This window comes from Gymnoscopelus braueri (assembly GCF_963280865.1).
Source record: "Gymnoscopelus braueri genome assembly, chromosome: 8".
NCBI classification, from domain to species: Eukaryota; Metazoa; Chordata; class Actinopteri; order Myctophiformes; family Myctophidae; genus Gymnoscopelus; species Gymnoscopelus braueri.
The window spans coordinates 31,901,184-31,911,513 of NC_137609.1; the positions used below are offsets into that span (position 1 = coordinate 31,901,184).

Here is a 10,330-nt window from a genome sequence, read left to right on the forward strand (position 1 = left end):
GGAGAGCACTAATGGAACCATATGGACCATTTGGTTCCATTTGTGCACAGTGTTAAATTAAGAGTCCCAGAGATAACAAGCAGTATCAAATGGGGGCGGCAGGGCCTGTGGTCTAATGCATATCAAACTGGGGATCCTTGAAAATTAATAAGGTTGGAGAATCACTGGTCTATATAAAGACATTTAAAGCAGACCTCATTTCTAAAGTTCATAGATGCTGCGTGTGAATGAAGTACATTGTAATAACTTTGGGGGATTTGAACCTACCCTTGACATTTCTGCATCTGCTCCAGTGTTTCTGGAAGGTCCTTATTGAGGGTCTCAGGAAGGAAGAGGTTAACCACAGATGAGCCGATAGTGAGACTTCCCATGAGAATGTATGGTAGATACTTACTGTAAGCGCCTGTGAACACACAAAAATACAATGCAACCATTGGTGAAACACATGTTTGTTAAGGGGTATATAAACATTTCCAGAGGGCACGGTATATACTCTCATACTGTTATTGAGGACAGCACTGTCGATTGCTGCCCACATGATAAACCTGAAAAATGATACATTTTTAAACTTGATAAAATGATTAACTTTTTTAAAGTACCAAAATTAAAAGTACTAATACAAAACAATTCTGAAGATATTAAAAAGTTACACTTTTTCGCCAATAACAAACCGGCCAACTTTTCCTTGAGGTTACATGAGGTCCACAGCCAAATTAGTAGCTTACTTAAATTGTATTAATATTATTGCAATTAGTTTAAAATTATTACAGTACAAAGAAAAAATGACATTTAGATAGTTCAATGTAACTTAAACCATAAAACAGAACCATTTGAAATGGGGGTCCATGGCCCAATCATGAAAAGGTTTCAAAGCCCTGGTTATATAGAACTAATGTTACCCACACGTGACAAGTCTCAGCCAATCATAATGTCCTGTTGAATTGCCTAGTTAGACTTTTATTGTTCAATGATGTGGTAGAATATAAAATAAAGTATGAGCAGTGAGTATACATAGCCTGGTATACCTGTCCAGTGAATGCCTCCAATACAAGTCTCAGGTGTTCCATACAATACATAGTATACAATACATACCCAAATAGACGATGTAAGGAGCTGTGATGCTGCCAATACGGGCAGCTGAAGAACAAATGCCAATGCCCATGTTCCTGAGCACGGTGGGGTAGAGCTCAGCCGTGTAGATGTACACTGTGCAGAAGGCCATGGTGAAGCCAAACTTCCCAATCATTTCCATAGCCACAGCAATTTCACGATGGGCTGCAGGGGAGAGAATTAATTCCAAAATTCGATATAGGCCATTAGAAAAAAAGTGACACCTACTAGAGTAAGAACTCTTGCCGGTGCGAAGGTAAAAGTCACACCAATATTGAGCATGGAATGATGGCTTTAAATGCTAAATAACATGTTTTACTTATACAAGTTTGGCATGCAAAACTGCACTGAAAGCAAAATAGGGATTGTGGAAGATGAAGGCTGATGGGAATGTGTGGTAATAACTACTGTATGAGACATTCTGTTTAGGGGTGCTTATTTCCGGAAAGACCTGGTATTACCTTGAACTGAGAACTGAGATGGCCAGGACAAATATGAGCTGATTATGTTTTTATTAGCAGTGGCAATGATTAATACAAGATAAATACAAGTTATATACTGCCATCATGCAGATAAACACTTGAATCGATGCTTTTATGAGATTAGGTGAAGTAGGTTTCATGTAACACAAAATAAGACTTACTTTTGGGGACAATTTGGATAAGCAGGAGAAACACTCCTCCAGTGATGAGGAATGATGACAGCAGTATTCTCCTGGGATATTTCTTCAAAAGCCACGTAGCTGCAATATAACCAGGGACCTCAATGGCGGCTGATAAGAAGCAATTAAAGAAGGGATCTCCGCTTAGATTAGAAGTGTTCAAGCTGAGTCCAAAATAGCCAATGTTTATTGCCATCCTTGAGAATAAAAACAAATATTCAAAAGTTAATCACATTAGTTGTTCGTTGATACCTTACGTTGTTTTACCAAGTACATTAATTCAATATTCATTAACCTCTTGCATAATAAAATTTTTTATTGAACATGAATCTTTAAAAATGCAGATATTTTCTGTATCAGAAAGAAAGACTGGAAGGACTCACCATAAAAACAAACATAACAGTGTGACGAGGCTTATGTTGCTGGATTTCAGAATATCAAGGAAGGTGTATTGTTTTGGTGCCAATGAAACCTCATTCTATAAAGTAATGCAAACAAGACATTTCACAGGATTAGTGTCTTCATTGAAAAAGAAGATGAGATTTTATATGATACTCCTCCACTAACAAGACCTTACCTCTGCCTCTTTAAAGATGACCAGTGGTGCTTCAACCTTGTTTTTCTTGGCTGCATACCTCACTATGGCGTCAGCCTCCCTTGTTCTGCCCTGAGCAAACAGCCACCGGGGAGACTCTGGGAGCAACCTGCACAAACAATTTATGTTACTATAGGTGTTAATTTTATCAGCTATAACAGGAGTTCTCAAACTTTAGTAACTCAAGGTCCATCTGCTGTGTCTTGATGATGCTTTGCATTGCGATGTGAGCTAGCAGATCGACAAATTTTTAGTTTCTGGCATTTTTGGGGAGGTTTTTGGAAATATTTAGCCTATATGACATGCTCAAAATAGAGATGCCAGGTTGATGTGATATAATCTTTAAAGTTAAAAAAGTGGGATTGATATTTTATCATTTACTTGAGATTCCACACAAATATCTGAATTGGGCCAAGCTGCCACCACTTCCATATAGCCTATGCCTTTGAATGAGTTACTGAACCTATGAGTTTGAGCCACTGTAGGATTTGATTGACTTTTGAGTTGAGTTGATCACTTCCAGTATGCCTTTAGTCAGCATCTCTCATAGACCCCTACAGATATGAGGAACTTACCACCACAATGGGATGTAAGCCACAGACAACGAGGCGAGAATGATAAGAAGAGTCCTCCATGCCCTCATGCCAAATGCAATCCCGGGTAGCACCATGTACCCAATGCAGTAAAAGAGAAAGGACCCCAGTGTTGCAAAGAGCACACGCATAGAATTACTCAGCACCTCTGTCCCTGTGGAAGACAATATAATCAATACTGAATGATGAGGAATCACATTTACTACTGTCATAGCACAAGAACAGTCACCAATGTAAATATGATGGTGATTGTGTGAATTAGATAAACAAAGAGAGAATGAGGAATATTTTACTGTACTTACCAAGTACAAATGCAGAGATGTATATGGATATTTGGGAGGCTCCAACAATCAAATAGATGACACAGAACATCACCCATGAGTAGGAGAAGGCCAGAAGCAGGCCAAATAAACACTGAACCCCAAGTGAGAAGAAGAGAATCTTTTTCCTCCCGAACCTACATGGAACAGAAATAATAGTTGATTCAAACTGACAGCAAAGCAATTTGTATTCAATATTTTCGACTGGAACTGTCGACATGTCTGGTGTCAGTTGGTCTAAATGACACTGTAAACGATAATTAAAGTATTTTTGAAACATTTTACACATTGACATGTCCAAAATAGGGACGCCAACAATCTTATGAATGGAATTTGAAAAAAAAACAAAACATTTTTTATATGATATTTTAAATGTTTTATTATTTTTCCCGCCTCTCCTTTCCGATTGGCTCCCCTTGCGGCGCCACTTTGGAAACCACTGTGCACTGAGTATGACAGGATTATAGCATATTAGGTGGTGACATGAATGCAGGGCGATGCCACCTTTAAGCGCTTGATCCACTGCATTGCCATCTTCTGTAATGCAAATCCATTATATAACAGTAGATGGAGCTGTTGTCATGGACCAAAAGAGTCATGCAGTATTTGTGTTCTTTGTGTCAAATGAATATTTTCTTGAAACACCACTCTAATACTCTAATGCAATGTATTTAATATCATACATTGGCTTCCTGCAACCAGAATAGTTTGAGGTGGAAAACATATGTACGGCACTACAGTCATAACTGCAGCAATACAAGAACGTGTGTTTTAGGGGTTATTTTTATTTTTTTAAAGATAGAAATTAAATACCTGTCAGACAACTGTCCAGAGATTAAGGACCCAAACAGGTAGCCCACATAGAGAGCTGAGGTTGCAAAGGGAACCATCCACTGATTGTCACACACAAGGTCCCACTGTTAGGAGAGATCATTCTGATGTTTAATTCATACAAAAAAGACAGCAACGATGACACTGGATAGGGGGATGAGGGAAGAAGGAAACCAGATTTCTCACAACCAACAATTCCTTATGCAGAGTAAACATGTGAGCACATAACATCCCCAACAGTTAACCTCTAAAACATCATAAAACAACCATTCTTTTTTTGTGAAGGAAATATGTCTTCACAATGTCAATTTCTCATTTGGCCCCACACACACACACACGCACACACACGCACACACACACACACACACACACGCACACACACACACACACGCACACGCACACGCACACGCACACGCACACACACACACACACACACACACACACACACACGCACACGCACACGCACACGCACACGCACACGCACACACACACACACACACACACACACACACACACACACACTGACCTCCGTGACTATGGTGGACTGGAAGATGTCTTGGCTGTAGCTCCATCCGTCCACACAGCTCTCCTGTCTCAGTTCAGTGAGGTTCACGTGCCGACCGGGGATGTAGCCCAGAGCAGACAGGTTCCTGACCTCATCCAGTCTGTACCGGTGGCATCGGCTCTGCTCCTCCTGTTCGTTCACCACCTCTATGGGAATGATGGCCTCCCTCCATGCCGCACTCAGGTTGGCCTCAGGAATGAAACAGTGGTGTTTTGGAGTGGCTCCGACAAATACGATATATAAACCATTGAGTCCGCAGGCCACGAAGACAGTATTTACAAGGAAAAACATCCTCCAGAAATAAGGGCCAGTCTGCCCCAGGAAGGCGGTGGCTTCATCGTATTCTCCCATTTGTTACGAAAAAGAAAAGCTCTTGGATGAAAAAGAAAAACTCAGGCAAGAAAATCCCAACAAACCTCTGTAATCCTTCCAGATACCAGACTTGGTAGGTCACTGAGAAGCTTCCAGGTGCAGTGCGACACGGGTTATGAGGTGTGGGGTCAGTAGGTCCCCCTGTAGGGCCGAGTTACAAATTACGAATTTCCTGAATTCAGACCTGAGTGTCCATCCCGGTCCGAGTGACAAACTCCAATTCCACCTTCACCATGTCCACTGCAGGGCAAAGTTATTCATTAGAAGTGAGAGAACTCACCTCATTGTCCTGATTTGATCAAAGTACAGTGCAAGTAATGAGGGAACCGATCAAAGGCTCAGTAGTGGCCACACCATCTGGCCCATACACCCCACCCCCTGTAGGCTTTTCTCCTTGCAGCCATTGCAGTGTTTTTTCTAAACATTCCTTGCTTTTAAGAACTCCAAAGAAATCTGAGTCTGTACTCTCAACTTTTTTCAATAACTAATAAACACCATTCAGACTTTATATTTATATTATAATAACACACTTATATTGAGAAGCTCTGTGTGCCAGCTTGATTTGAGCTTGTATTTGCAAAAAACTAAAACAAATGCCACCTTACATAAACCACCAAGCTGGTATTTAGCTAGAATTATGTCAGTATTATGGATGACCTTTGTTAATAAGGTTGTTCTGTAAAAATGTACTGAAAGCAGAAGGATTTCTGAAAGATCGATGCTGATTGTTTTGGGCCATGGCATGGGAATGTGGGGTGAGGGCAGTATTGTGATAAGGTGTTTTGTTTGTGGGTACTAAAGCCTGGTATTAACCTTGGACTCAGAAGCCTTGTCAGGACACCTTTGACATGGCTGATTGTGTTTTTATTAGTAGCAATTATTAAAACAAGATAAGCAGGAGAAATCCTCCTCCAATGATGAGAAATGATGACAGCATTCTCCTCCTAGCTGCAACATAACCAGGGACCTCAATGGCGGCTGATAGGAAGCAATTAATGAAAAAAATCAAGCATGTTTTACTACTACTACTACTACTAATAATAATTATAATAATGATAATAAATAAGATGATAGAGATATCTCCAGGCAGTGTATACTCTATGCCCAGGCCAATATGCTGCTTCGCAGGTTCAGTACAGTATGTGTTCTGATCCTGTTAAGTGTGCACCTTTTAAAGCATTTTGCACTCCCATGTACTGTATACAGCCTGTGGTGCACATACAAGAAGGGTAGTATGCGAAGGCTTAAAGTGGCATACAATGATGCCCTGAGGATTTTACTTAAGGTCCCTAGATGGCATAGTGCCAGTCACTTATTTGTGACTTGTGGTATCTACACTTGTGAGGCTCTCTTAAGACACTCCATGTATGGCTTCATGTCTCGCCTGGATGAGTCCCGGAATAGTATTATTGAGGATATACCGGTAGTCAATCCTGGGAAGAGCTGTCTCCGGTACTCGTCCAGGCTGCGGAAACACTGGAGAGCCAGCCTCTACTGTATGTGTGATTTTATGTCTTTGTATGGTGTTGTTGTTTATTATGTGTTGTGTTTTCACATAATTTGTTGTTAGCATTTAATGACCACAAACATTTAAGCTCAAAGTTAAAGGACTCACCAAAAAAAAGACTTATCAGTGATTAATTTTATGTTGCTGGATTTAATAATGACAATATAATAATATAAAATCAATATCAGAATATCAGAATATGACATAATATTGATAGCAATGAAAACACCTTCTATAAAGCAATTAAAACAAGAAATTGAAAGGGATTTGACTACCATATTTGACCATGTTTTCGTGAAAAAAAACACTACATTTGATAAGCAAAACTATATGAATCTCACCTTCTTCGATGAATTGAGTACAAAGGACCCCAATGGAAACAAGCCATAGTGCTTTCTTGGGTTTAAAATCCTCTTAACAGACCTTGTATTGAACTGTACTTCCCTGTGCTTGTCTTTGCAAACTGTTATAAAGTATTCAATCAATCAATCAATCAATCAATCACCTCTGACCTAAAAAACGACCAGTTATTTTCTTTCCTCTGTCTGCATATCTCTGTATGGCCTCAGCTACCTTTGTTCCGCCCTGAGAGAACAGCCACCGAGGAGACTCTGGGATCAATAATTGTGTGTGTTACAATGTTTATTTAATAAGGTTTGTTTGTCATGGAAAAGACCCAAGTGCAGACAGTAAGTGGAGCTAGAACAAGTTAAATACAATGAATTTATTAAATCAGTCCAGAGGGCACAAAGTTAATCAAACTACCGGTAATTGATTATAAAAAATACGCGATTTGAATACAATTATTGATTTTTCACTGTGAATAAAGTCATCAAGTATATGAATAGTTTTGATGGCAGATACAGGCCGGTGATGTTTGTATGGTTTATTCACCATGCGGCATGGTCCATGCCCCCGTTGTGTAAGGGCTTTTCTGACCTCATGCAGTCTGTACATGGCTGCACTGGCTCAGGTCCTCCTGTCCGTTCACCACCTCTGTGGGACTGATGGGCTTTCCTCCATGCCGCACTTAGGTTGGCCTCAGGAATGAACCAGTGGTGTTCTGGAGGCGCTCTGACAGATACAATATACAACCCATTGAATCCATTGACATCAGGCGCGCGGGAAGTCCTTAATACCTAGGGGGGCTGTGCGTCGTGGGGGACTTTCGCGCGGGCGCGCGATTTTTTTGCGATTTTTTGGGGGTTTTCTGTGTTTTTCCCCACACAAAAAGGCAGAAAGACAGTGTAAACACCAGGTTGAAGTTCATCCATGACCGTAACAGACTGCTATGATCCATAAAATATATATATATTATAAAAAATAAAATAAAATAAAACTTTTTTTTTTTCTTTTTTTTTTTTCTTCCCATCACCAGGGGGGCTGCTCCCATCACCAGGGGGGCTGCAGCCCCCATAGCCCCCCCCTTCCCGCGCCACTGATTGACATGAAGACAGCATTTAGAGGAAAGAAAATAATTCCAAAATAAGTGCCAGTCTGCCCCAGCCAGGAAGACTGAGTCTTCATTGTTTTCTCCCATTCGTTAAAAAAATAAAAGGGAAAAGGAAAAACACAAAAAGAAAAAAAAAACGGTAACTCTCCCAGATAGCATACTTGGTATGTCGCTGAGAAGCATCCAGGTACACTGTACCTGGATGTCATACTGTACCTGGTACAGTATGACACAAGCTGGCAGTGGCTGGCTGGGTCAGCAGGTACCCCTGTGGGACGGAGTCAAGACTTCCTAAGTTCAGATCTGAGGGTGATGGTAGTGGAGGAGTGAGGCAAAGTATTTCATTAGAATTGAGAGAAGTGAAAGAAATAATCAAAGGCTCAGTAGTGGCCAAACCATCTGGCCCATGCAGCCCACAACCTGCAGGTTTTTCTCCTTGCAGCCATCGCAGTGTTTTTCCTGAAGAACATTCTTTGCATTTAAGTATGCCAAAGACTTGCACGTGCCTGTACTCTTAACTTTCCTAAGTAGCTTAGACTCTATTCAGGCTATTTTAACTATTGAACCACACAAACAAGTTCATGCAAAGTGCAGGGGAAACACAACGGGAAGCCATTCCGTACCTACACCTTCAGCAAAGCCTATAATTTAAAAAGCCCACCCTTTCTCAAACCCAAGTAGGCTTTAAATGATACAATTTCATCAGTACTTTGTAAAGTACTTCTAATTTGGCAAATCTTTTGCAAAAATGATTTTCTTTGGTTACACACAGTAAGTAAAGGATAAAACTGTGCATGCACACATGCACAAACAACAACACACCATTAAATCAGTGCGCATGTCTATAGGCCAGCCTTGCTGGGTCTGCTATACTTGCTATGCATTTAAATCAAAGTCCTTTATAACTTTGTGCTATTGAGCCAGCCCTTTTTCTCTCTGCCAGTGTTGTGTGTGTATAGCCCCCACCCAGGTCTAGCATTGTTTACTTCCTTTATATGGGAGAAAAGGGGCAGAGTGTCCTGTTACGGTGCATTGACAGCGCTGTAGTGTGTGAAGTCCAACACGAAGCGTGGGGTTCAGCATTGGTAAACTTTGACTGGGCGCCAACCAATAGGAAAGAGGCACAGCCATTTTGCTTGTAGTTTTCTTTCAGTGAGCCAACACAAACTACGTCAAACAAACTACCCTTCCAGAAAACTAGTACACATGCCAGCATTGACCACAGCCCGCAAAACAACATGGGAAGTGGACACATCTAAAGTGTCAGCTTGCGTTGACTACAATGCGTATGAAGTGTGACTGTGCCCTAAAGAGGAAAACACAATTGGAAACAGCTGCCGATCAATTAACCCTGGCATAGCAAAGCCAAAATAACACACACCATAGATATAAACACTGCATTAGTCACACAGGTCAATTTTGCCACCATATTGGCAGGGTCAACTTGCCATAACTTTGTCATATAAGTAACCTGGACACTAAACCTTTTTCTTTTACTATAATCTAAGTAAGATTTAACCAAGTATCCTATCATAACCAAATCACTTGAAGATTCAGTGAGTTATGATGATTTTAATTGTAGAGAGACCTCCTGCTTCATACTGCATATGGGGCAAACATGCATTAGGAGGTTTGGCCTGGCCCAATACCATATGGCAACAGCATATATGCATCGCTCCAATGAACAGCTGAGGTAAATATCTATGCCTACCACAGCCACCCTGACTCCAACAACCAATAAAACCATGGCATACTAGCTGTACTTCCGGGCTATGGGACAGCGACAATGACTACACATCCCATAGCCTGTTGCAAAATTCTACACATTCTACACTTACATTTGGTAAAAGTGAAGTGAAGTCAAGTTTCCTCATCAGTCCCTGAATATGCCAATGGTCCATGACATGCTCGAGTTAAGATCAACTGGCCAACTGAGGAGAGAAATGCATGAGAATAGTCAGAGTTCACAAATTTGGACATAAAGTGAAAAATCCTCTTCATCAGTGTGTTGAGTGTTCATATAAGAAATATAATAATTCAACTTGAGCAATGATCAAACTTGATTTGATATAAAAAATAAATGATTTTATTTAATCAAACCTAAGCTAGACATAATGCAATATTCAACAAAATGGAAAATCTCAAGATTAAATGTAAACAACGTTTTAGCTGGATTCAGATGGTAACTAAACCTAACTTTAGTCCTGTAAGAAAGACAAAGTTAAACGATAATCAAATGATATGCCATGAGCAGCTTGAATTGATCTTATTCAAAGGTGTTCCTGAGTTACCGCACTTCACAGTTGTAATGTGATGTGTCCAA

The 10,330-nt window shown here is 40.5% G+C and overlaps 1 protein-coding gene across 1 annotated transcript; it reads right to left on the reverse strand.

Moving 5' to 3' along the window:
* Positions 1-263: 263 nt before the first annotated feature.
* Positions 264-5,026, reverse strand: slc22a5 (solute carrier family 22 member 5; the record flags this gene model as incomplete). Its single annotated transcript, XM_080434902.1, has 9 exons — positions 264-403; positions 1,093-1,275; positions 1,754-1,968; positions 2,155-2,249; positions 2,349-2,475; positions 2,942-3,113; positions 3,262-3,416; positions 4,093-4,196; positions 4,637-5,026. The coding sequence occupies 9 exons, from the start codon at positions 5,024-5,026 to the stop codon at positions 264-266; spliced, it is 1,581 nt and encodes a 526-aa protein (XP_080291028.1).
* Between the last annotated feature and the right edge of the window lie 5,304 nt (positions 5,027-10,330).